General features: G+C 40.2%; 2 protein-coding genes across 3 annotated transcripts in view; both read left to right on the forward strand.

The window, feature by feature from the left end:
- Positions 1 to 27,099, forward strand: LOC115204750 (immunoglobulin gamma-1 heavy chain). The gene is made up of 9 exons (XM_029770463.1): positions 1 to 100; positions 188 to 495; positions 22,488 to 22,542; positions 23,794 to 24,093; positions 24,283 to 24,567; positions 24,698 to 25,015; positions 25,354 to 25,671; positions 26,492 to 26,646; positions 26,805 to 27,099. The coding sequence occupies exons 1-9, from the start codon at positions 55 to 57 to the stop codon at positions 26,814 to 26,816; spliced, it is 1,797 nt and encodes a 598-aa protein (XP_029626323.1). The 5' UTR covers positions 1 to 54; the 3' UTR covers positions 26,817 to 27,099.
- The window catches only part of LOC115204635 (uncharacterized), a 193,604-nt gene that overhangs the window by 68,903 nt on the left and 96,885 nt on the right, over positions 1 to 27,816 (forward strand). The gene's annotated exons all lie outside the window — the stretch shown is intronic.

Here is a 27,816-nt window from a genome sequence, read left to right on the forward strand (position 1 = left end):
AAGCACTGACTAGACTGATGAACAGAGACACATCATAACTACTATTAGTTCATCATGATGTTTACTATTGTTGTTCTTCTGATGACAATGGGCTTCAAAGGTGAACACTGTTAGGCTGATTTTATTTGTAAAAGAATGTTAGCTGAGGTTTGGAGGTATTTTATCTCATGATACTTTGTCTCCACAGGTGTTCATGGTCAGACACTGACTGAGTCTGGACCAGTTGTAAAAATAACTGGAGAACCACACAAAGTGACATGTACAGCTTCTGGGTTCACATTCAGTAGCTACTGGATGGCTTGGATCAGACAAGCTCCTGGGAAAAGACTGGAATGGATTGCCATTATAAAATATGATAGTGCTGAAATCTACTACTCCCAGTCAGTCCAGGGTCGGTTCACCATCTCCAGAGACAACAGCAAGCAGCAGGTGCATCTCCAGATGAACAGTCTGAAGACTGAAGACTCTGCTGTTTATTACTGTGCCAGAGACACAGTGACACAGGAGGCTGCAGGGCTGTACAAAAACTGGTCAACACTGATCTCAATATTGGAAGCAATGAGATGAGTCTGTGCTCCACTCTATGTCAGCATAGAGGGGGGAGGGTAGTGCGCTTTTCTCTGGTTTACGTTTGACTCTTTTGCAGGTTTTACTATATAATTACCCTATATCAACATGTTTTGGTACTTTCCTTATGCACTACGCTTTAATCCATGCTAACTTTTACTATACCACAGGTCAATATATTCTACCAGTCTAATGGTCCATCCAGCCCTCTATCCACCTGTCATAGTGACAATAGTGGTAGGTGGCTCATTTGTCCAGATCTTCAATAGGCTATAGCAATCATGGCACACATAAAAGCATTCAAAGAGGCATACATTTTCAATTTGAGTCCATACGAAGAAACAGGAATAGCTGATAGGCAGCGGAGAGGACAGGTGCATCATTGAGCATGAAGGAAGAATACATGAGACACGCAGCTCTCCTATTGATCTTGTTAAGGGACAAAAAAAATGATCTGACCTAGACTGGCAAAATTCCACTCTAGGCTGCTGTGAAAATGTCATTTGAATGATTTGACAAAAGCTTTGTGGTTTGAATGTTTCATTCCATTTGGATCAGTTGTCTGTCTACTCTAGACAGTTTATAAGGTCTCGAAAGGCACATTAACAGGCCAGTCTGACTATTTTTTCTTCTGACACTTAGAATGGAGGGTGGAGGAGAGGACTGAAGCACTGACTAGACTGAAGAACAGAGACACACCATGACTTCTGACAGTCCATGATTAAATATACTATTGCTTTACTACTGATGATTATAGGCTTGACAGGTTTTACCTTTACCTCCCTTATCTCACATCATTTGCTCACATTGTATATAGTCTTGTTTTTTTCTACTGCATCATTGATTGTATGTTGTTTTACTCCATGTGTAACTCTGTGTTTTTGTATGTTGTTGAACTGCTTTGCTTTATCTTGGCCAGGTCGCAATTGTAAATGAGAACTTGTTCTCAACTTGCCTACCTGGTTAAATAAAGGTGAAATAAATAAAATAAATAAAACAGTTTAAGACTGGTTTTACTTGAACGGATTGTTAAGTTGGGTTTTGAGTCCAGGAATTTTCTCTAATGTAACTTTGTCTCCACAGGTGTTCATGGTCAGACTGTGACTACAGTCTGATATGAAAGTCTCTAGGGACCAGTTTCTCCAGAAAAAATGAAGCCTAGTCCTGGACTAAATGGAGAGCTCAATGGAGAATCGCCATTAAAAGTTATTTTTAGTCTAAGATTAGTCTTAATCTGTATCTGGGAAACTAGACCTAGGGGTCTATTTTCCACACTATCAACTACCACGTGGCATCAACAACATACAGTACATTTGTCTACACATATCATACTATCATACACAGGTTATATATAATCTAAATTATATCTTAAATAATACCTATTATTTTTTATATGTAATGAGCTGAGTATAGATCCTTGAGAAACCAACAGTTAGAAATACATCCACAGTCCTATGTGCTGTGACATTCCAAGAAACATTGACAACAATAAAAAATATGTTAAAAATAATAACATACTGTAAACAAAAATGTTGTATTTCATTTCAGTAAGTATTACAGGTTGATGCAGCTTATAACAATCATACATCAGTTTATATATATATATATATATATATATATATATGGTTCTCTTATTCCAACCCCCCTCAATTGAAAATAAGATTTTCTCTGTAAAGAGGAGTGTCTATCTGTCCTTCACTCAGTTGGAGTAGACAAGTGCAGCTTCACTCAGTTGGAGTAGTCAAGTGCATCTTTACTCAGTTGGAGTAGACAAGAGCATCTTCACTTAGTCAGAGTAGACAAGATAATCTTCACTCAGTCAGAGTAAACAAGTGCAGCTTCCACCAAGTGGAGCTTCCACCAGTTTAACTTCAGTTTGGCTCAACGTGCAGGAGAGATTGACTGCATCACTACTTGTCTTTGTGAGAGGTATTGACATGTTGAAAGCAGTGAGCTGTCTGTTCAAACGACTAGCACACAGCTCAGACACCCATGCATACCCCAGAACATACCACCAGGTCCTCAAGTCCAGAACAGACTCAGGGAAATGCACAGTACTACACAGAGCCATGACTACATGAAACTCTTTCCCACATCAGGTAACTCATGCAAGCAGTAACATCTGATTTAATAACAGATAAAACAACACAGACTGTGAGGAGACACACTCACACAGGCACATACACAGGTATATTCACACACACGCTAGCATACACACTACACACGCACATTTTAATTATTGTTGTACAGTGGTATAACACGTGTTGTAGATATGTAGTGGTGTACTGCTTTATTTAATGTTTCTGTTTGTTTATTGACTGATGTGCCTTAATGTGTCTGGACCCCTGAGTTACTCTTTTCCACCACAGCTGGCCACCTTGTCATCCCCAGGTCCAAGCTCCAGAGCTTCGGCGGCAGGGCCTCAGAGTTGGTCGTAGGAACTGGAACTGCCTTCCTACAGCCATCCGTGGCGGCTCTGAATCCATCACCATCTTTCAGTCCCCCCCACCCACACACGCACGCACACACACACACACACACACACACACACACACACACACACACACACACACACACACACACACACACACACACACACACACACACACACACACAGACACTCCTCTCTCCACCATACTGAGCACCACCTAACACAAACCCTTACCCTAAACCGGGTTCGTATCCTAACCTCAATCCTGTCCCTTCCCTAAACTGGGTTCGTATTGAAACCCCAACCCTACCCTACCCATACACTGATACTGTAGATACCACTCATTCCCTTCCTTGAGCCCACCCCTCTCTTTGTTTATGTTCTTGTTTAGTTTGATGTTGTTTTGACTACTGTTTTTTTGTTTCATTTCTAAAATTGTAAAGTGACTTTGGGTCCTTGGAAGAGCTATATGAGTCCCATGTATTATTATTATTATTACTTTGAAACATCATCAATTGTGCCATGGCGGAGATCTTTGTGGGCTATACTCGGCCTTGTCTTAGGACGGTAAATTGGTGGTTGTAGACATCCCTCTAGTGGTGTGGGGGCTGTGCTTTGGCAAAGTGGGTGGGGTTAGATCCTGCCTGTTTGGCCCTGTCCGGGGGTATCATCGGATGGGGCCACAGTGTCTTCTGATCCCTCCTGTCTCAGCCTCCAGTATTTATGCTGCAGTAGTTTATGTGTCGGGGGGCTAGGGTCAGTCTGTTACATCTGGAGTATTTCTCTTGTCTTATCCGGTGTCATGTGTGAATTTAAATATGCTCTCTCTAATTCTCTCTTTCTCTCTTTCTCTCGGAGGACCTGAGCCCTAGGACCATGCCTCAGGACTACCTGGCATGATGACTCCTTGCTGTCCCCAGTCCACCTGGCCATGCTGCTGCTCCAGTTTCAACTGTTCTGCCTGCGGCTACGGAACCCTGACCTGTTCACCGGACGTGCTTGTTGCACCCTCGACAACTACTATGATTAATATTATTTGACCATGCTGGTCATTTATGAACATTTTTACATCTTGACCATGTTCTGTTATAATATCCACCCGGCACAGCCAGAAGAGGACTGGCCACCCCTCATAGCCTGGTTCCTCTCTAGGTTTCTTCCTAGGTTTTTGGCCTTTCTAGGGAGTTTTTCCTAGGGAGTTTTTCCTAGCCACCGTGCTTCTTTCACATGCATTGCTTGCTGTTTGGGGTTTTAGGCTGGGTTTCTGTACAGCACTTTGAGATTTCAGCTGATGTACGAAGGGCTATATAAATACATTTGATTTGATTTTGATTTGAACAATAGGAGGGCATATATACATAATGATACCCAAACAACAGGTGATTCTCCTAGGTAGGGGATCAAAGGAGAGCTGCTCTCCAGGGTGGGGGCTGTCACAGTCAATCATGCCAGCCTCTTTTTGAAAGGCCTTTACTTATGACTTAAACAGAATCATTTTCTACCCAGCTTATTAATTAATGCTGTGGGATAAATCAGGTGTTTCTTGGTGGTCTTAAACAAATCTACTGTGAAACAAAAGTGTACACTCTACACACATGTTTATTGACTTAATAAAGAAAGACCCCAGCAACATGACAGATATAGTAGAGATGCTACAAAAATCAATTAGTTCGTATGTATTTTCCAAAGCCTGTCTGGATGTGAACTACATTGTGCCTGGAAAACATACGGATCTGGGGCTTGTGTGGGATATCTTGCGAGCAAGAGAGCCTGTCATGACGACGGAGAAAAAGGATTCCAGAAAGACGGGGGGGGTGCATGGGGCGTTTGGAACCAACAAAAAAAAAGTGTGTAAGGCTGTTTAGGATTGTGTGTGTCTCTTCAATTGGGCTTGGCATTTTCGATTTTATTACCACACAAGCCTTTCAAATACATATTTATCTCACCCCCAAGGATGTGGGGGCTAAAAAGTCAAACAGCCCAGGCAGAATATATCTTGTCTAGACAACCTCCTACGGTTTAAAACATATGTTATTTCTAATCAGCGCATATACTAACGCCCCCCCCCCCCCCCCCCCCCCCCCCCCCACACCCCGAGATATAAATCTACAACGGACACCCCCAAGCTGTGCTATGAAGCATAAATGCAATACCGGCAGACAGAATATGTCGAGACACCAGCCTGTGGTTTTCTGGGACATTCTGGGGGGGACTATATGACCATTTTTGCATACAGGATATCGCCCAAAAAATGCCACCCCCGCTCTGTAAGCTCATTACAGAATATCTCTCTCGTTAGAGTACGAAAGGCTAAAGCGCAACTCCAGACACCAGGCCAACAGCCCAGAAGAGTTATCAGCCCAGAACAGCTAAAAAGATCAGCTGTGAATCCATCCTAATGGAGCTTTCTGAAGGTGAGTTAGTGAAAATAATATATTAGATTTGGAGGTTAGGTATTTTCAGGGAATTGTTTGGATATTACAATTTGATATTATTGTAATATTAAACCGGCGTGATATGTTTTTTTAGGTATGTATTTCAGGCTAAATTCACATATTATTATAAGTTAAAGTGTATATATTTCGTATAAATACCAGTTAATATTATCTAACGTCTGTATGATACCCAGAGGCTACCTGGGCATAATTGATGGGGAACCGACAGCGTTAGCCGGGGATTCTCAGAAGCAAACTGCGCCCGGTCCTTTACGTAGCCTTTCACCATCACACTATTTTTGACGTAAATCCAGAAATAAAATCCATAATAATATTTATACATTAAAAACATAGGCCTTCTAAGAGCCTATGGGAGCCTTAGAAAATGTCACGTTACAGCAGAGATCCTTTGTTTTGGATAGAGATGACATAGAAGGCCAAGAAATGGTCAGAGAGGGCGCTTCCTGTTTGGAATCTTCTCAGGTTTTGGCCTGCCATATGAGTTCTGTTATACTCACAGACACCATTCAAACAGTTTTAGAAACTTTAGGGTGTTTTCTATCCAAATTAAACAATTATATGCATATTCTAGTTACTGGGCAGGAGTAGTAACCAGATTAAAATCGGGTACGTTTTACCATTCGGCAAAAGCACATTTTGCAATATTCTGAGTACATAGCCGGGCCATCACGGCTAGCTATTTTGACACCCACCAAGTTTGGCACTCACCAAACTCAGATTTACTATAAGAAAAATTGGATTGCCTTTGCTGTTCTTCGTCAGAATTTTTTTATTTCTTATTTTATTTATTTCACCTTTATTTAACCAGGTAGGCAAGTTGAGAAAAAGTTCTCATTTACAATTGCGACCTGGCCAAGATAAAGCAAAGCAGTTCGACAGCATACAAAAACACAGAGTTACACATGGAGTAAAACAACATACAATCAATGATACAGTAGAAAAAAATAAGACTATATAGAATGTGAGCAAATGATGTGAGATAAGGGAGGTAAAGACAAAAAAGGCCATGGTGGCAAAGTAAATAAAGTATAGCAAGTAAAACACTGGAATGGTAGATTTGTAGTTTGAAGAAAGTTCAAAGTTCAAATATAAATAATATGGTGCAAAGGAGCAAAATAAATAAATACAGTAGGGGAAGAGGTAGTAGTTTGGGCTAAATTATAGATGGGCTATGTACAGGTGCAGTGATCTGAGAGCTGCTCTGATAGCTGGTGCTTAAAGCTAGTGCGGGAGATAAGTGTTTCCAGTTTCAGAGATTTTTGTAGTTTGTTCCAGTCATTGGCAGCAGAGAACTGGAAGGAGAGACGACCAAAGGAGGAGTTGGCTTTAGGGGTGACCAGAGAAATATACCTGCTGGAGCGCGTGCTACAGGTGGCTGCTGCTATGGTGACCAGTGAGCGGAGATAAGGGGGGACTTTACCTAGCAGGGTCTTGTAGATGAGCTGGAGCCAATGTGTTTGGCGACGATTATGTAGCGAAGGCCAGCCAACGAGAGCGTACAGGTCGCAGTGGTGGGTAGTATATGGGGCTTTGGTGACAAAAATGATGGCACTGTGATAGACTGCATCCAGCTTCGAGGATTGGTAGGATGGTCAGTTTTATGAGGGTATGTTTGGCAGCATGAGTGAAGGATGCTTTGTTGCGAAATAGGATACCAATTCTAGATTTAGCCTCTCTAGGGTCGGCGGGACGAAATCGTCCCACCTACTCAACAGCCATTGGAATCCCGTGGCGCGTTATTCAAATACCTTAGAAATGCTATTACTTCAATTTCTCAAACAAATGACTATTTTACACCATTTTAAAGACAAGACTCTCGTTAATCTAACCACACTGTCCGATTTCAAAAAGGCTTTACAACGAAAGCAAAACATTAGATTATGTCAGCAGAGTACCCAGCCAGAAATAATCAGACACCCATTTTTCAAGCTAGTATATAATGTCACATAAACCCAAAAGACAGCTAAATGCAGCACTAACCTTTGATGATCTTCATCAGATGGCAACCCTAGGACATTATGTTATACAATACATGCATGTTTTGTTCAATCAAGTTCATATTTATATCAAAAAACAGCTTTTTACATTAGCATGTGACGTTCAGAACTAGCATACCCCCCGCAAACTTCCGGTGAATTTACTAAATTACTCACGATAAACGTTCACAAAAAACATAACAATTATTTTAAGAATTATAGATACAGAACTCCTCTATGCACTCGCTATGTCCGATTTTAAAATAGCTTTTCGGTGAAAGCACATTTTGCAATATTCTCAGTAGATAGCCCGGCATCACAGGGCTAGCTATTTAGACACCGACCAAGTTTAGCACTCACCAAAATCAGATTTACTATAAGAAAAATGTTATTACCTTTGCTGTCTTCGTCAGAATGCACTCCCAGGACGTCTACTTCAATAACAAATGTTGGTTTGGTTCAAAATAATCCACAGTTATGTTCAAATATCCTCTGTTTTGTTTGAGCGTTCAAGACACTATTTGAATGGTAAAGAAGGGTGACGAGCACGACGCATTTCGTGACAAAAAATGTCTAAATATTCCATTACCGTACTTCGAAGCATGTCAACCGCTGTTTAAAATCAATTTTTATGCCATTTTTCTCGTAAAAAAGCGATAATATTCCGACCGGGAAATCGTTTTTTAGTACAAAGAGAGAGAAAGTAAGAACATGGGATCCCCACGTGCACGAGCCTCAGTCTGATGGCCCTCTGATAGACCACTTAACCAAGGCGCTAAAGTTTTTCAGCCAGCGCCTGGAATTACATCATTCAGCTTTTTCCCGGGTTCTGAGAGCCTATGGGAGCCGTAGGAAGTGTCACGTTACAGCAAAGATCCTACATTTTCTTTAAACAGAGCCAAGAAGCTCAAGGAATGGTCAGACAGGCCACTTTCTGTAAGGAATCTTCTCAGGTTTTTGCCTGCCATATGAGTTATGTTATACTCACAGACACCATTCAAACAGTTTTAGAAACGGTAGGGTGTTTTCTATCCAAAGCCAATAATTATATGCATATTCTAGTTTCTGGGCAGTAGTAATAACCAGATTAAATCGGGTACGTTTTTTATCCGGCCGTGTAAATACCGCCCCCTACCCCCAACAGGTTAACTTTGGATTGGAGATGATTGATGTGAGTCTGGAAGGAGAGTTTACAGTCTAACCAGACACCTAGGTATTTGTAGTTGTCCACAAATTCTAAGTTAGAACCGTCCAGAGAAGTGATGCTGGACAGGCGGGCAGGTGCAGGCAGCGATAAATTGAAGAGCATGCATTTAGTTTTACTTGTGTTTAGGAGCAGTTGGAGACCACGGAAGGAGAATTGAATGGCATTGAAGCTCGTCTAGAGGGTTGTTAACACAGTGTCCAAAGAAGGGCCAGAAGTATACAGAATGCACTCCCAGGACTTCTACTTCAACAACCAATGTTGTTTTGGTTCGAAATAATCCATAGTTATATCCAAATTGCTCCGTTTTGTTCGTGCGTTCAAGTCACTATCCGAAGGGTGACGCGCCGGTGCCTTTCGTGACAATTTTTTTTTAAATATTCCATTACCATACTTCGAAGCATGTCAAACACTGTTTAAAATCTATTTTTATGCAATTTTTCCCGTAAAATAGCAATAATATTCCAACCGGGAGACGTTGTATCCGTTCAAACACTGAAAGAAAAAAATGGAGTCGTCACGTGCACGAGCGCCTCAGTGTCATTGTCCTCAGAAGGACCACTCACCAAAACCCCTGCTGTTTTTCACCCAGAGACTGCAGAGCTATCATTCCACGTTCTGGCGCCTTCCTAGAGCCAATAGAAGCCTTAGAAAATGTCATGTTACAGCAGAGATCCTGTATTTTCGATAGAGAGGCTATAGAAGGACAAGAAATGGTCAGACAGGGCACTTCCCATATAGAATCTTCTCAGGTTTTGGCCTGCCATATGAGTTCTGTTATACTCACAGACACCATTCAAACAGTTTTAGAAACTTTAGAGTGTTGTCTATCCAAATCTACTAATTATATGCATATTCTAGTTTCTGGGCAGGAGTAATAACCAGATTAAATCGGGTACGTTTTTTATCCGGCCGTGAAAATACTGCCCCTTATCCCAAACAGGTTAACTTTAACTGGATCAGACACACTTCTGGTAAAGGGTTGGAATGGATAGCTTACATTTATGGTCCAAGTGGTAGTAGCATCTACTACTCCCAGTCAGTCCAGGGTCGGATCACTATCTCCAGAGACAACAGCAAGCAGCAGGTTTATCTCCAGATGAACAGTCTGAAGACTGAAGACTTTGCTGTTTATTATTGTGCCACAGACACAGTGACACAGGAGGCTGCAGGGCTGTAAAAAAACAGATCAAGCACTTATTTTACTGTGAGAGTCAGTGAGACAATTCTGAGCTCCAGTCTCTGTTAATTAACATCAATCCCATGGCCCCATCAACACTAGGAGAGAGTAGACACATTATACTCTAAATTATATCCCAGATATACAAAACTACTTGAAAAGCCTAAAATATACCTGAGGACCTGTCAAAATAACTGTATAAATATCCTTATGAAACTTAAACTGAATATGTTATTGTCCTTCAAAGTCAGCTGTCAATGGCAATCCCAAACAGTTTCAATAATTTATGCAGTCATTCAGTCAAATTCATTATCAGTCTCTAGTAGCTAAAACCATTTATTTGGTGTATTTGCATGAAACCAAATGTAGATTTTCAGCAAACAGAATTAAGTTTCAAGCTTTAATGTCACATGCACAAGTACAGTGCAAGCTCCAATCCCAACCATGAAGTAATCAATATCAACGTAGCACTAAAAATAACATAAGGTCGAACAAAAACAGACAAGAAATAAAAATAAGAAAAATGAAGAACACGAGAAAGTAAGAAGCTACTGTATATACAGAACCATGTGTGCATATAGAAAGGGTCAACTCAGATAGTCTGTGCAGCCATTCTGTTCACTATTTAGCAGTCTTATGGGTTGGGGATAGAATCTGTTCCAGCCTGTTAGTGTCAGACTTGATGCATCGGTACCACTAGTCGTGCAGAAGCAGAGGCTTAGCTGGTTGGGAGTCTTTAACGATTTTCCGGACCTTCTTTACAAACTGCGTGATATGGAGGTCCTGGATGGCAGGGAGCTTGGCCCCAGTGATGAACTGGGCTGTCACCCTCTGTAGCGCCTTGCGATCGAGGGTGGTGCTGCTGCCATACCAAGCAGTGATGCAGCCACTCAAGATGCTTTCAATGGTGAAGCCGTAGAACTTTTTGAGGATTTCAGGGCCCATGCCAAACCGTTCCAACTTCCTGAGAGAGAAGAGGTGCTTTTGCGCCTTCTACACGACTGCGTGTGGGAGAGGACTATTTTAAGTCCTTAGTGATTTGGACTTGAATAATTATAATATTGAATATGGAACCATGACGGTAATTAATGTTAACGAGTAATGGAACAAGTATAGATGGAACAAGTTTAGATGGAACAAGTTTATTGTATTAATATCTATAGATTATGTCATCCTGTGCTGTTCTGAGAAACAATGCTGCCAATATCAACTCTTAAAGAACATGTCTCCCTCTCAGTCTCTCGATCAGCCTCTAGAGGGCGGTCTATGCAAAATCTCCTTCCTCTTCATCCCTTTATAATCAGACACAGCACTGGCCTTTCATTACAGAGAGCTTGGACTGACATTACAACATTACAAGTCCTGTACTAACTAATACTGAATGGAGCTTATGACTGACTGGAGTTTAGTTGTTATGGTGATGTCCATGGACAGTAAATAAAGCATTACATGGTGACTGAAGAATGTATGAGTATTGTGGTTAAACTCTAAATTAGTGTAAATATCATATCTTCAACTGAATGTTGAGACATTTTGTTAAAGCAGGTGTTTTTTGTGATATCAGACGGATCAGTCACCTTCTCAGGTGATTAAACCTTGAGACAAAGTTGAATTGTCATGTAAAATCTCTGGGTTTAAAATTACAGACAATTGTATGCACTGGATAAGACAGAAACCAGGAAAATGACTGGAGTGGACTGGGAGAACTAACTCTGCTACCTACTTTTTTTTGGTATTTCCTTAAAACTGCATTGTTGGTTAAGTGCTTGTGAATAAGCATTTCACTGTAAGGTCTACAACTGTTGTTTTGATACGCAGACTCCCTGAAAAGCCAGTTCACTCTGACTGTGGACGTCTCCATGAGCACACTGTTCTTAAATTACAAGAGTCTGTCAGCAGAGGACTCTGTTGTTTATTATTGTGCTGGACAGAGACAGTGACTGAAGCTAGTGAAGCAGCTGTATATATAAAAAAAGAACACTTTTGTACTACTTCCTCTACAGGATTATACAGGGTATTAATAATACTTAATATCATTACTGTAAAGAATACAACAAAAATATCACAAAGCACTACCCAGCTTCTAACGTTCAAATTACACAATCAAATTACACAATCAAATTACACAATCAATCTCTTATCCAGTCTGGTCAATCTTCCTTGTTGTCCCATGAACAAGTAATAAACAAAGTTTAATCTCTGTGTGATCTTCCTACCCTGTGAGGAGGAGTCAACGCAAACCTCTGATCTCTTCCATCACCACTTATCTCACTGTAGAGTGGAGGAGAGGAACTGAAGCTCTGACTGCTAGACTGAATGATAGACACTGACAATAGTCTAACATGTTTAACAAAGATTACATAACATGGCTACTGCTACTGATTATAGGACTGTCAGGTAAACACTTTGTTTTTACTTTCAACAGATGGTTGTGTGTCCTTAAAAACTTTTCTTCATGCTTGAAATGCTCTCTTCTTATCAATAGGTGTTCAGGGTCAGACACTGACTGAGCATACATTCCAGCATAAATTCCAAGTGTATTCACAGCATACCATTCCTCATGAAGCTCAATACAGCTTAAACCACTCCTCTGACCATTTTAGTCAGTAAATATGTATCATCTTGATGACAGCTTATTTACATTCACCTGTATATTAGCCTAATCAAATTCAGAGTGTGAATTACTGGTAGGTATTAATTAATGACCTCATTGAGCATAATAAAATACAGAAGCTGAATTTTGATAGCAGACTTCTACATTTAACTAAAATGAGTAATAGGCCATGTATATACTGTATCTTTAAGGACACCAATAGTTAGATTCTCACCATCTGTGGCTTTTGTGCAGTTCCACAAAGCATCAGTTATGTTAATTGTAGTATTTTATTATTGAGCAGAACACAACCATTCATAATGCTGCACAATACATCCCATAAACAGATAATGTTATTATGATAAATAACTGTTGTACTCAACACGTCATTGTGGCACTAGTTATTTATTGACTATACCTCTCCATGAATCCTAAATCTCTAACTTTTATTCAAATAAATTCCCCTCTTTGTATATAAAAAGAGTACCGTAATTTCCGGACTATAAGCCGCAACTTTTTTCCCACGCTTTGAACCTCACTGCTTAAACAATGACTCGGCTAATATATGGATTTTTCCCGCTTTCAATTTTTTTTCTCAAAAAAAACACATTCTGTAACGTGCTCAGTTTTTTTGCGGCATGAAGCTTTCATTAGACCAATGAAATTGCTGAACGGGTTAAGGTCAAACAACTTTTTTGTTTACTGTTTAGATTAAATCGAGCGCTCTCAAACTTCCCATCATTCTGATTACGGTAGTCATTTTGTCACCCTCATCATGGCAAAGACACAGAGAAATGCATATGATGCAGCTTTCAAGTTGAATGCGATTGATCTGGCTGTTGGAAAAGGAAATAGAGCTGCTATACGGGAGCTTGGTCTTAATGAGTCGATGATAAGACGTTGGAAACAGCAGCGTGAGGAATTGACTCAGTGCAAAAAGACAACTAAAGCTTACTGCTAATTTTAAAAAAAATTGTTACCAGCCGTGTTTCGTTAAAGCCTATTTATTTTTGTTACAAGCCGTGTTTCGTTAAAGCCTATTTATTTTTGTTACAAGCCGTGTTTCGTCAAAGCCTATTTATTTTTGTTACAAACCGTGTTTCGTTAAAGCCTGTGTAAAGTTCATTTGTTTCAATGTACCGGTAGGCACCTGCGGCTTATAGACATGTGCGGCTTATTTATGTTAAAAATAAATAAAACATTTAAATTCAGTAGGTGCGGCTTACATTCAGGTGCATTCAATAGTCCGGAAATTACGGTATGTCTCTCTCTTTCACTCAGTTGGAGGAAATAAGTATTGTTCCCATCAGTTCTGCTTCCTCATAAACCATGTTCCCTGCATCTCTGCTGCTGCTGCCTATTGTTTATTATGTGCATGGTATTGTTGACCCAGTACTCGACCAGCCAAGCTCAATGGTTGTAAAACCTGGAGAGTCTTTGAGCATCACCTGTAAGGTCTCTGGGTATTCTATCAGTGATGACAGCTATACCACAGACTGGATTGGACATCCTGTAGATAAAGCTATGGAACGGATTGGTGACTCAGATGGAAACTGCAAGGATTCTTTGAAAAGCAGGTTCAGCATCTCCAAAAATGATTCCAACAACATAGTCATTGTAGAAGGGCAGATAATTCTAACTGAAGACACAGCAGTGTATTACTGTGTCAGATATAATGACACAAAAACAGGAGCTGGCGCACACCCAGAAAATAGTTTGTGTGGAGGTGCTGATCAACGGCGAATAAACTATAAACTATTAAAATAGAGAAAGTCGTATGTATAATCTCCCAACAATTGAATGGGTATTCACCAACGTTTCGGCATCACTGTGCCTTCCTCAGAGGTAATGTCATAAATACTTGAACCAGGTTATGTAGACACAGTGCAATTAGTGTAACCAATGACAGTGGTGAGGGGTGTGTCATAATGATTATGATAATTAAAATGAATTAGGGACACTGCTCAAAAAAATAGTATATGGCATATTAAATATATTATTATCATATAGAAACATAATGGAATACTGTACATCATATTAGCATCAACATACATTATTGTTTCATTCAATTTCACATAATAATTTCGGATTTCATTTTTGTTACATGTAATATTGGTTCAACCTTAATATATAATGAACATCATCAACAGGGGGAACATATTGGGTATACGCTAATACGCTGTAAAAATACTTTTTCAATTTATAAGACTTGTTCATAAAGAAAAGAGTGTTCAAAAGAAGGGCCTGAAATCAAAGTCAATATTCAGACCATTAGGGGTCAATGTTTTTAGAGAGGATATCCAGTAAGCCTCCCTTTGAAGTAGTAGGATCTCAATGTTACCTCCTCTCCTTGGTAGAGCAACATGCTCAATGCCTGTGTATTTGAGGGAGGAGATGGGATGTTTAGCTTCAATAAAGTGAGCTGCTACTGGATTGTCAATGTTCTTAAACCTGATTGAGCTGCGGTGTTCAGCTGTACATTGTTTTAATTGTCTTTTAATTTGTCCTACATAGGCTTTTCCACATGAACAGGTGATGAGATAGATTACTCCCTTGGTCTTGCATGAGATGATACCCCTCACAGGGATCTTTCGACCTGTATGTGGGTGTCTGAAGAAAGACGTTTTTATAGTGCTATTACACTGTGCGCATGAGCCACATTTGTAGTTGCCATTTGGGATAGGTGTCAATAGTGTCTGAGTGGGCTCAGGGGGCATGTCAGATCTCACCAAACTATCTCCAATATTGCGACCACGCTTATACTCTTATACTCTCTTATACTCCACACTCTTGACACCTATCCCAAATGGGAACTACAAATGTGGCCCATGCGCACAGTGTAATAGCTAAAAAAAAAATGTTTTTGATAGTTTTCAGATATTATGACACACAGTTCTGTGAAGCAAAGCATGACCTGTACAAAAACAACAAAGATGTCTGACGCATGAAACCATCATTCCCTAAGAATTACCCAGTTCTTATTGTCACAGTCAAGATGGACACCCCCTGGGAATGTGAGATAAACTGTCTGAAAAGATTTACATATCATTAGAATAATGAATAAATACATGCATCTGCAGTCATATTTAAACCGTGAATAACAGACATGTACATGTGAGTTCAAAACTATTTAATGTTTATAAGCAGGTTATGAGCAGACTTTTCAAATAAGTAAAACTATGTTTTATTTTATAGGTGTCATTTTAGTGATAGAAATTCTGAACATCCAAATGCACAACATGTGCTTGAACACCTAGTATTAAACAGTAAGGTTAAACCATTCATAATGACGCTAACTAAACAACGTCTATTAAATGTTAAACCATTCATAATGACGCTAACTAAACAACATCTATTAAATGTTAAACCATTCATAATGATGCTGACTAAACAACATCTATTAAATGTTAAACCATTCATAATGATGCTGACTAAATAACAGCTATTAAAGGTTAAACCATTCATAATGATGCTAACTAAACAGCATCTATTAATGTCACAGGTGTAGCCGTGTTGAAGTGACCAAATCGCAGGCGGGATGTGAATACTCATCTTTTAATGATAATGAATAAAGCAAACACGGAAAACAATAAACAAGAACGACTAAAGACAGGTTAACAGGCTATACTTACAATAATAGCAGTGCTAACGAAACAACCCACAAACCCAGATGACAAACACACTCCTAATATATGACTCCCAATCAGGAACAACGATAACCAGCTGCCACACAGACCAACATAGAAACAGACATCCCAGAACACACATACACAGACATCTTCTGCCACGTCCTGACCAAAATACTACACAACTACTCCCTCTGCTGGTCAGGATGTGACAGTACCCCTCCTAAAGGTGCATACCCCGAATGCACCTAAAAAGAAACCACAAAAATCCCCAATACCAAAACAAAAAATAATACCCCCTAAAGAAAAAGGGAGGGAAGGGAGGGTGGCTGCCGTCAACGACGGCACTTGTGCTACACCCCCCCTCCCCAACTCACCTATCCTGTGGGTGGCTCTGGTTCCGGCCTACTGCCCTCCAGACTGTAGGCAGACTCATTGGGTTCCAGGTCGTAGACAGACTCACTCTGTTGCGGATCGTAGGCAGACTCTTTCCGGTCAACGCTGTAGGCAAACTCATTTAGTTCACAGTTAAAACCTCTTACATCTAGACGTTCCGCTAGTGGAACACCGCTCCAATATCCAATGATAGGGCGTGGCGCGAAATACAAACTCCTCAAAAATCCAAAAACGTCAATTTTTCAAACATATGACTATTTTACACCATTTTAAAGACAAGACTCTCCTTTATCTAACCACACTGTCCGATTTCAAAAAGGCTTTACAACGAAAGCAAAACATTAGATTATGTCAGGAGAGTACCCAGCCAGAAATAATCAGACACGTATTTATTTTTCAAGCTAGCATAAAATGTCACAAAACCAAAACCACAGCTAAATGCAGCACTAACCTTTGATGATCTTCATCAGATGACACTCCTAGGACATTATGTTATACAATACATGCATGTTTTGTTCAATCAAGTTCATATTTATATCAAAAACCAGCTTTTTACATTAGCATGTGATGTTCAGAACTAGCATTCCCACCGAACACTTCCGGTGAATTTACTAAATTACTCACGATAAACGTTCACAAAAAACATAACAATTATTTTAAGAATTATAGATACAGAACTCCTTTATGCAATCACGGTGTCCGATTTTAAAATAGCTTTTCGGTGAAAGCACATTTTGCAATATTCTGAGTAGATAGCCCGGCCATCACAGGCTAGCTATTTTGACACCCACCAAGTTTGGCCCTCACCACACTCAGATTTACTATAAGAAAAATTGGATTACCTTTGCTGTTCTTCGTCAGAATGCACTCCCAGGACTTCTACTTCAACAACAAATGTTGGTTTGGTTCCAAATAATCCATAGTTATATCCAAATAGCGGCGTTTTGTTCGTGCGTTCAAGACACTATCCGAAGGATAACGAAGGGTGACGCGCCGGCGCGTTTCGTGACAAAAAAATTCAAAATATTCCATAACTGTCACGGTTGACGTCGGGAAAGGAGGACCAAAATGCAGCAGGTATGTGGATGCTCATCTTGACGTTTATTTGACTCAGAAGTGAACACCAAAAATAATAAACAAAAACGATCTCACGATCAACACAACAGTCTTGTCAGGCTCACACACGCTAAACAAGAAGTAATCTCCCACAAATTACAAACACAAACACCCCCTAATATATAGGACTCTCAATCAAAGGCAAATAGACAACACCTGCCTTCAATTGAGAGTCCCCACCCCAATGAACTAAACATAGAACCAGACTCACTAGATAAACATAGAAATACATGAATATAAAACAGTGCCCAAAACCCCCGGAATACATAAATCAAATGCCCTACTAAAACAACCACCACCCCGAACCACATAAAACAAATACCCTCTGCCACGTCCTGACCAAACTACAATAACAATTAACCCTTATACTGGTCAGGACGTGACAATTACCGTACTTCGAAGCTTGTAAAACGCTGTTTAAAATCAATTTTTATGCAATTTTTCTCATTAAATAGCGATAATATTCCGACCGGGAGTCGTTGTTTTCGTTCAAAGACTGAAAATGTAAAATGGCCTCTTCACGTGCACGCGCGCACCCGTCTCATTGTTCTCAGATCGACCACTATCCAAATGCACTACTGTTTTTCAGCCAGAGACTGCAGAGTTATCATTAAACGTTCTGGCGCCTTCTGAGAGCCTATGGGAGCCTTAGAAAGTGTCACGTTACAGCAGAGATCCTCTGTTTTGGATAGAGATGACAAAGAAGGCCAAGAAATGGTCAGACAGGGTGCTTCCTGTACAGAATCTTCTCAGGTTTTGGCCTGCCATTTGAGTTCTGTTATACTCACAGACACAATTCAAACAGTTTTAGAAACTTTGGAGTGTTTTCTATCCAAAGCTACTAATTATATGCATATTCTAGTTTCTGGGCAGGAGTAATAACCAGATTAAATCAGGTATGTTTTTTATCCGGCCGTGAAAATACTGCCCCCTATCCATAACAAGTTAAATATACACTTATTCAGTTCCGGATCGTAGACAGACACACCCGGTTCCGGGTCGCAGGCAGACTCAACCGGTTCCGGGTCGCAGGCAGACTCAACCGGTTCCGGACAGTGGGCCGTCTCCCCTGGTTCTGGACAGTGGGCCGTCTCCCCTGGTTCCAGACAGTGGGCCATCTGCCCTGGTTCCGGACAGTGGGCCGTCTTCCCTGGTTCGGGACAGTGGGCCGTCTCCCCTGGTTCCGGACAGTGGGCCGTCTCACCTGGTTCCGGACAGTGGGCCGTCTCACCTGGTTCCGGACAGTGGGCCGTCTCACCTGGTTCCGGACACTCTGGACGAGGCACTGTTGCCGGATACTCTGGACGAGGCACTGTTGCCGGACACTCTGGACGAGGCACTGTTGCCGGACACTCTGGCCTGGTCTGACGCACTGGAAGCCTGATGCGTGGGGCTGGTAGTGGAGGTACCAGCCTGGGGACAGGCTGAGTAGGACTAGGCTGACTTATGGGAAGCTTGATCCGTGGTGCTGGTACTGGTCGTGCCAGACTGGAGGTACTCACTTCCGGGTTAGCACGAGAGGCGGGAACCAGAAAGACTGGGCCATGGAGGCGCACAGGTGGCCTTGACCGCACCTCCTGCACAACCCGTCCTGGTTGGGTGGAACTAGCAGCCCTGTACGAGCGGGGTGCTAGTACAGGGCGAACTGGGCTGTGCAGGGGCTTGCTGGTTACCGTGCGTAGAGCGGCGTTAGGTAGCCTGGTCCTAGGAGGCGTACCGGCGACCAGACGCGCTGCGCAGGCATCCTCCTCCCAGGCTGGATGCCCACTCTAGCACGGCATCTGTGAGGGGCTGGAATAGTGCGCACCAGACTGTGCGTGCGTATGGGCGAGATAGTGCACACCTCAGCGAAACACGGCGCCCTCCCCTCCATACGCTCCTCCATATACTCACGGGTAGCTGGCTTATGGCTCTTCCTTGGCCTAGCCAAACTACCCGTGTGCCCCCCCAAAACATTTCTTGGGGGTGCCTCTCCGGCTTCCTCGCCTGTCGTGTACCCCGGTAGCGTTCCCGGTCCTCACCAGCCTTCCTCCACGGGCCCCCTCCGGCCAGAATCTGTTCCCAAGTCCATTTTTCACGAGTGTCCAACTCAAAGTCCCTTTTCTCAACCTGCCGCTCCTTTCTCCGCTGCTTGGTCTTGGTTTGGTGAGTTATTCTGTCACAGGTGTAGCCTTGTTGAAGTAACCAAATCGCAGGCGGGATGTGAATACTCATCTTTTAATGATAATGAATAAAACAAACACGGAAAACAATAAACAAGAACGACTAAAGACAGGTTAACAGGCTATACTTACAATAATAGCAGTGCTAACGAAACAACCCACAAACCCAGATGACAAACACACTCCTAATATATGACTCCCAATCAGGAACAACAATAACCAGCTGTCCCTGATCGGGAGCCACACAGACCAACATAGAAACAGACATCCCAGAACACACAAACACAGACTTCTTCTGCCACGTCCTGACCAAAATACTACACAACTACTCCCTCTGCTGGTCAGGACGTGACAATTAAATGTTAAACCATTCATAATGATGCTAACTAAATAACATATATTAAAGATTAAACCATTCATAATGACGCTAACTAAACAGCATCTATTAAATGTTAAACCATTCATAATGATGCTGACTAAACAGCATCTATTAAATGTTAAATCATTCATAATGATGCTGACTAAACAGCATCTATTAAATGTTAAATCATTCATAATGATGCTGACTAAATAACATATATTAAAGGTTAAACCATTCATAATGATGCTGACTAAATAACAACTATTAAATGTTAAACCATTCATAATGATGCTGACTAAATAGCAACCATTAAATGTTAAACCATTCATAATGACGCTGACTAAACAACATCTATTAAATGTTAAACCATTCATAATGATGCTGACTAAATAGCAACTATTACAGGTTAAACCATTCATAATGATGCTGACTAAATAACATATATTAAAGGTTAAACCATTCATAATGATGCTGACTAAATAACAACTATTAAATGTTAAACCATTCATAATGACGCTGACAAAATAGCATACATTAAAGGTTAAACCATTCATAATGACGATAACTAATAACAATTATTAAAGGTTAAATCATTCATAATGATGCTGACTAAATAACAACTATTAAATGTTAAACCATTCATAATGATGCTGACTAAATAGCAACTATTAAAGGTTAAACCATTCATAATGATGCTGACTAAATAACATCTATTAAATGTTAAACCATTCATAATGATGCTGACTAAATAGCAACTATTAAATGTTAAACCATTCATAATGATGCTGACTAAATAGCAACTATTAAAGGTTAAACCATTCATAATGACGCTGACTAAACAACATCTATTAAATGTTAAACCATTCATAATGATGCTGACTAAATAACAACTATTAAATGTTAAACCATTCATAATGATGCTGACTAAATAGCAACTATTAAAGGTTAAACCATTCATAATGACGCTGACTAAACAACATCTATTAAATGTTAAACCATTCATAATGATGCTGACTAAATAACATATATTAAAGTTTAAACCATTCATAATGATGCTGACTAAATAACAACTATTAAATGTTAAACCATTCATAATGATGCTGACTAAATAGCAACCATTAAATGTTAAACCTTTCATAATGATGCTGACTAAATAACATATATTAAAGGTTAAACCATTCATAATGATGCTGACTAAATAACAACTATTAAAAGTTTAAACCATTCATTTTGATGCTGACTAACAAACATATATTAAAGGTTAAACCATTCATAATGATGCTGACTAAATAGCAACTATTAATAAAGGTTAAACCATTCATAATGATGCTGACTAAATAGCAACTATTAATAAAGGTTAAACCATTCATACAAATGCTGAATAAATTACTTTGAATGAAAATATTACACACCTTATTATAATGAAGGCTCATACATGTCTGTAACAGTTGTAAAGCATTGTTCCTACAGGATTTGGTAAAATGTTCTTATTAACTGATTGTTAAAATATTAAAATATATTAAAATAAATAATAGATGTGTGTATTATTACCTATCCACAACCATCTGAATGTGTTGCTATCCTCATAGAGCAGGTGTGTGGTACTGGTGGGAGGTTTTTGTTATGGTGTTTATCACTGTGACTTTATGGGGGTCACAGTGATATTACGCCGTACAAAAACCCTTTGCTCCTGTATGGACACATCAACACTGAACAGGTCAAATAATCACACCCCAGGACAATGGTACTAATGTAACCCTAATGAAACCTCCCCATAAACATGATTTTGGCCATAGCCATGATATTTGGTTTTATATTGTAACATAAATCCATAATTTTGCAAACAACTGTCACAAATTGACAACGGATACACCCTTTGTCAGAAACAATAACCACAAACATTGAAGATTAATCCACCAACTCATAGAGAATATAATTCTGTAAGATTCTGTAGCTTCTTATACCTCACTGAGAGCAGAGTCATATGGAATCCCTATGGAAATGTGAAGGAGGTGTTTTTGTGCTGGAGTATATCACTGTGATATGGGGTGGGCTGGGGGACACAGTGAAATGAGGCTGTACAAAAACCTCAGAGACAAAACCTGCATTATATCTGCCTGAAGATTGGGACAATAGGGAGAAACCATACAATATTCTTCAAATGACCGTCTGATATTGATATAACCCCATTGTAAATAGTTTTACATTTTCAAAAAGTATGTTTTGATAGTGATGCCATGACATTTACCTGAGCATGAGTTTTTAAAAGGTATACAAAACATCTGTCCTTAAGGAATCAGGAATATGATAGTATTACGATATTGCATTATATTTTCATCTTTATTGGATTCAGTATCATCACTTTAAAGCTGCCTATTGAAGTGCAGGGTTTTTGTACAGGCAGTGAATGGAGACATAGCACTGTGATGCTTTTGACTACTGGGGTAAAGGGACACAAGTCACCGTCTCAACAGGTAAGCAAACTGAAATTTATTATATCCATCAAATGTTTAATTTTCCCATTCTATTTTGTGTGTTGAAAGAACATATGTCTTTTGCATTTTTCAGATGCAAAATGTCCTTGAAAAGACATGTTCATATTCCACTAAAGAAATAGTTTACCTCAATTTGCTTATTACCTGGAAAGTCAAATAGTTCCTCATTTTCTAGGTTCTGCTCTTATAGAATAATGCAAAAGTTTGTTTCCTAAAGTGTTATAAATGGAAACCCATTCGGTTTTAGTGATGGAGTTATCAAGATTAGTTGAAACCGATTGCTGTAAAGAGGGTAGTTTTTGTATTGCTTGGCATACGCCCTTGTCACGCTGTGTATAGCTACTTTGACTATTGGGGGAAAGGGACACTGGTCACAGTCTCATCAGGTAAGCCGTTGTTTTTGGGTGTTTTTTTAATGCAATCAAATTGTTGTAGTTTGTAGATAAATCATTGTTTTATGGAGAAAAGTAGACATTATTACTTGGATAATGTTGGTAGTGTAGCACACCTAGGTAAAGCAGTATATTGTTTGTTCATAATTAGCTGTAGTTAGTTGATTATGTAGGCTTTGCTTTAGGTCAAAAATTACCATGTGAAAATGAAAATGTAGGCTATTCATATGGGAGTCTAACACATAAACCGATTATAGGGTATAAGAATAAGACTCCATCTTAGCCTATATTGAAATGAGTGTTAATTGGCATCACCTTAATCCATATAAGTAATTACATTAAAATGTTTTATTAGAGGAACATGATCTTTTATTTTACAGTTCTGTTTCCACTGGTAAATCTGTCTGCAATTGAATGTGTTTATGTGTATTTAATTGTGCCTTCCTGTATTATACCTTTTCTAAAATGTTTATTCTACTCTACTTTGCAGTTACTTTATGTTTGTATTCTTATATTTTATTACTTATTATTGTTGTTGCATTGTTGAGAAGGAACCTGAAAGTAAAACATTTTTTAGATGGTGTATTTGTATCCTATCCTGTACATACAACTAATAAAACTAGAAATGTAGTGGTAGTTACACATCAAAGAAAACAAGACAAGCAACTACATGGAATTAAATGGTGCCTTATAGTGCCAGATTAAATTAATTAGTAGTTATTAGGTTACAACTGTGTAATGACCATTTTACCATGGTAATTCCTAGTAGTTACCTGGTCATTTCTGTACATTCAAATCAAGTGTTACCTTTCTTTCTTTCAAACTGTCTTTCTTGCAGCAACCACAGCCCCCTCTTCCCTGCTCACTCTTATGAACTGTGGAACCCCTTCTAACGACATCTATAGCATCGGTTGTGTCGCTAAAGGCTTTTCGCCTTCCTCACACACCTTCAAATGGACAGACGACAGCGGGAAAGCGCTGACGGACTTCGTCCAATACCCAGCAGTCCAGAGCGGGGGAACCTACACAGGAGTCAGTCAGCTCCGCGTGGCTAAGAATGTCTGGGAAATCTCAAAGTCTTTCAATTGTTCTGTGGATCATGCTGGAGTTGTAAAGACAGCAGTCATCAATAGACCAAGTAAGATGTGGACATTATATTGTATTTTTCTATGAAGTTCTAAAGATTGCATTTGAATGTTTGTGATGTAAACTATTTCTGTTTACAAAACCTGATTATAAAATGCTACTTGGCGTTAACACTGGATGTCTTTAAAATATCCGTGGTTAAACTAACATGCAGACACTTTTTTTACCTCCCGCTACTCAGTCTCAAACCCTCCAACAGTGTCTTTGCTGTCGGCACCCATTGGCACCACCCAGTACTTGATGTGTATAATTGAAGATTTCATCCCCAACAAAGTCACTGTCACCTGGAAGAAGAATGACAAGGAGGTGGAGGGCCCGACCCCTACTGTAGGCCTACAGCTGTCAGGCCTCTACTCAGGCAGCAGTCTGCTGAAGGTCACCAACACTGACTGGAACAACAAGGTCAAGTACAGCTGTTTGGTGCAGCACCAGAGAGAAACTATCAACAAGACGATCTCCAAAACAGGTCTGTACATAGGAGTAGACTGTACTACAATTGATGTCATGCTCACACACATGATCTATATTATTTAGTGTAGTTCCTCATCAGTAACATTAACATGTCCTGCTTTCACACTGCTGCTCTCCCCTTTCAGAACCACTGACGGTGACTCTGAACCCACCAAGTGTGAAAAAGGTGTTCATAGACAACCAAGCAGTGATGGACTGTGTCATCAGTGGTACAGACCAGGACACAGTATCTGGTACCACTATCACCTGGCATGTCAACGGACGGAAACAGACGGATCACATCGATCTGAAACCTATTGAATCAAAGGGCAAACTGAACAGCAGGGTCAGTACTCTGACCATAAACCAGACAGAGTGGACCAAGGTGAACAAAGTCCAGTGTTCTGCCATGAAGAGAGGTGAAGACACACCGGTCATTCAGGACCTCAGCTTCACCAAAGGAAGTAGGTCACTGAAACGTCTCAATGTGATTGTGATAAATGGTCACATGCTCCAGGTTCTGGAGAGGGAGACACAGGATGTGCAGACATTTGCTCCAGCCCAGCGCTAACACACCTGAGTCAGCAAATCAACTAATCATTAACTAATCATCTCCTTTGCTTAGTTGAATCAGGTGTGTTAGGGCTGGACTAGAACAGAAACCTGCACACCCCTGTGTTGCTCCAGAACCAGGGTTAAGGACCACTAGGTTCATTTTAAACTGATATTCACATACTGGCTTTCATACGTACCTCCATGTACATGAGTGTAACGTTTCTCCTTAAAATCAATCCTCTTGCAGGTGAAGCCCCTTCAGTGTTCGTCCACCTTCTACCAGAGGAAGACACCAAGAAGGAGGGGGAAGTGACTCTGGTGTGCCTGGTGGCCTGCCCGTCTCTCTGTGATGTTTACATCATGTGGCAGGTGGACAGCGGTCAGTACCAGGAGGGGGTCACCAGCCCTCCTCAGAAAAACCAGAAAGGCAACCACTCCGTCACCAGCGTCTTCACCACCACCAAGGATAAGTGGGACACAAATCTGATGTTCACATGCGCCGTCAAGCACGCCGGCTTGGACAACAACACCGCACTTAAGGAGAGGAGTGTGTCCAAGTCCTTGGGTAACTCATGTGAAGACAAGTGATATTAATCTGTGTTTGTTGTGTCGTTGTGTCTCCTTATTGACTCATCTGTGGGTGAGAATAGCCAATTACTAGGAGTGTCCCGTTGTCCTCTTTGATGTCATTGTTGTTGTCCCTTGAGTTAAAGTTAAAATGTTAGTGTTGTCATTGTTTTGTTAACTGTAGACGTATATATTGTCTAATGTGATATTGTCCAGTCTACTGTGTTATAAGATTTCTGTCCTATTGCACAGCCTTGTGTTGCCGTTGTTGTCCTTTGTCATTGTTCAATGTGTCTTCCTAATGTGGAGCCTGGCTAATAAACAATACAGCATATGAGATCACATGGTTTGGTGTTCGTATATGAATTACTTAAAGTCTTAGAAAATATACTGGTCTATTGTTCATATAAAAACATAATGAAGACAATTGTTTTGTCATGAAAAGACAACATCACTGAATAGCCTACATAGTAGTACTATGCTTCCAGTAAGGTGGTCATGGATGTACTATTTAGTGTAAAGGTGTAGCTTGACATAATGTGAGTGGGTGTGCATGTTAATATTAGGCCACGTCTGCACAGATCAGTTTCATGTGTTCTTTGTGTGTTGATGTGTGTGTCTGTGTGTGTCCATATAAATTGCGCTCATGTAGCTGTATTTGTTAGAATACGATAAAGACTAATACAGGTGTACAATACACATGAACACATGAATATACAGACACACACACGCGAACAAGCAGACACACATGAACACACACACACGAGGACACAAGTCTATGTCCGTTCCTCATCACCTGTCTCTCTCCCTGTTCTCAGCGAACATCCTACTGACTGAGCCTGAGGCGGGCTTTGCTCTGAGCTGCACAGACAACGACGAGGATGAGTTCGGCAGCCTGTGGTCCACCACCTCCTCTTTTATCATCCTCTTCCTTCTTTCCCTCACCTACAGCACAGTACTCAGCCTGGTCAAGGTACTGACACCACTTATTTAATGTGATTGTAGACTTCTGATGAAGGCCATTGGCAGCTGAAACGTCATGATTTGAAATGAAAAAATAAGATATCAAGTGTTTGTTTGTTTATTGTCTGTTTATTGTAATAACCTGTATCTGTCTCTGCCTCCTTTCAGATGAAGCAGTGAAGAACACATGATGGACTGCAGAGATAGATGTGTCTTGATTAGAAAGATAATGGTCTGTGATGGTTATGGCGTACAGTAGTGTTCTTCAGTAATAGTGTTATGTATATATCCAATACATTATTGATTATGATTGATTCGTTTTTTTTTCTCACTATTATACATTCATTGTAGTGATTTGTTATTTTTCATTAATTGATTTCTATTGTACAGTATCTTTAAATATAAAGTGTATCCTGTGAAGTCTGTGTCCTTTTTCACTTTAATAAAATCTAACTTTTAGCTAGTCGTTGTCATTTTACTGACACATCCACTGGATGCTAATGCTGGGAGAAGGACACATCCTATATTGTGTTTGGGGCGGCAGGTAGCCTTGTGGTTAGAGCGTTGGGCCAGTAACGTTTGTTCTTGTCACGTCCTGACCAGTATAAGGGGTTATTTGTTATTGTAGTTTGGTCAGGATGTGGCAGGGTGTGTTTGTTTAGAGTGTTTCGGGGTTTGTTGGGCTATGTTCTTGTTCGTCTATTTCTATGTTAGTTCTAGTATATCTATTTCTATGTGATGTTTGTTGGGTGGACCTTCAATTGGAAGCAGCTGCTCCTCGTTGCTTCTAATTGAAGGTCCTATTTAAGAGGGGTGTTTATCTATGGGATTTTGTGGGTGGTTGTTCCTTGTATAGCTATATGCCTTACAGGACTGTTTATCGTCGTTATTTTTGTATACTTTTGTTTTGGTTTTCCTTCTTTCTGCCGAATAAAAGAAGATGAGTATACACATTCCCGCTGCATTTTGGTCAAATCCTTACGACACCCGTGACAGTTCTGCCCCTGAACAAGGCAGTTAACCCCCTTATCCTAGGCCGTCATTGTAAATAAGAATTTGTTCTTACCTGACTTGCCTGGTTAAATAAAGGTAAAATAAAAAGACATTGCCTATTGAAATGTTTCTGCTTGGCAGTTATCTATGGAGCCAATTTACAGCTGTACTTCCTCCCAGGACAGAC

Source organism: Salmo trutta, chromosome 1, assembly GCF_901001165.1.
Source record: "Salmo trutta chromosome 1, fSalTru1.1, whole genome shotgun sequence".
NCBI lineage: Eukaryota > Metazoa > Chordata > Actinopteri > Salmoniformes > Salmonidae > Salmo > Salmo trutta.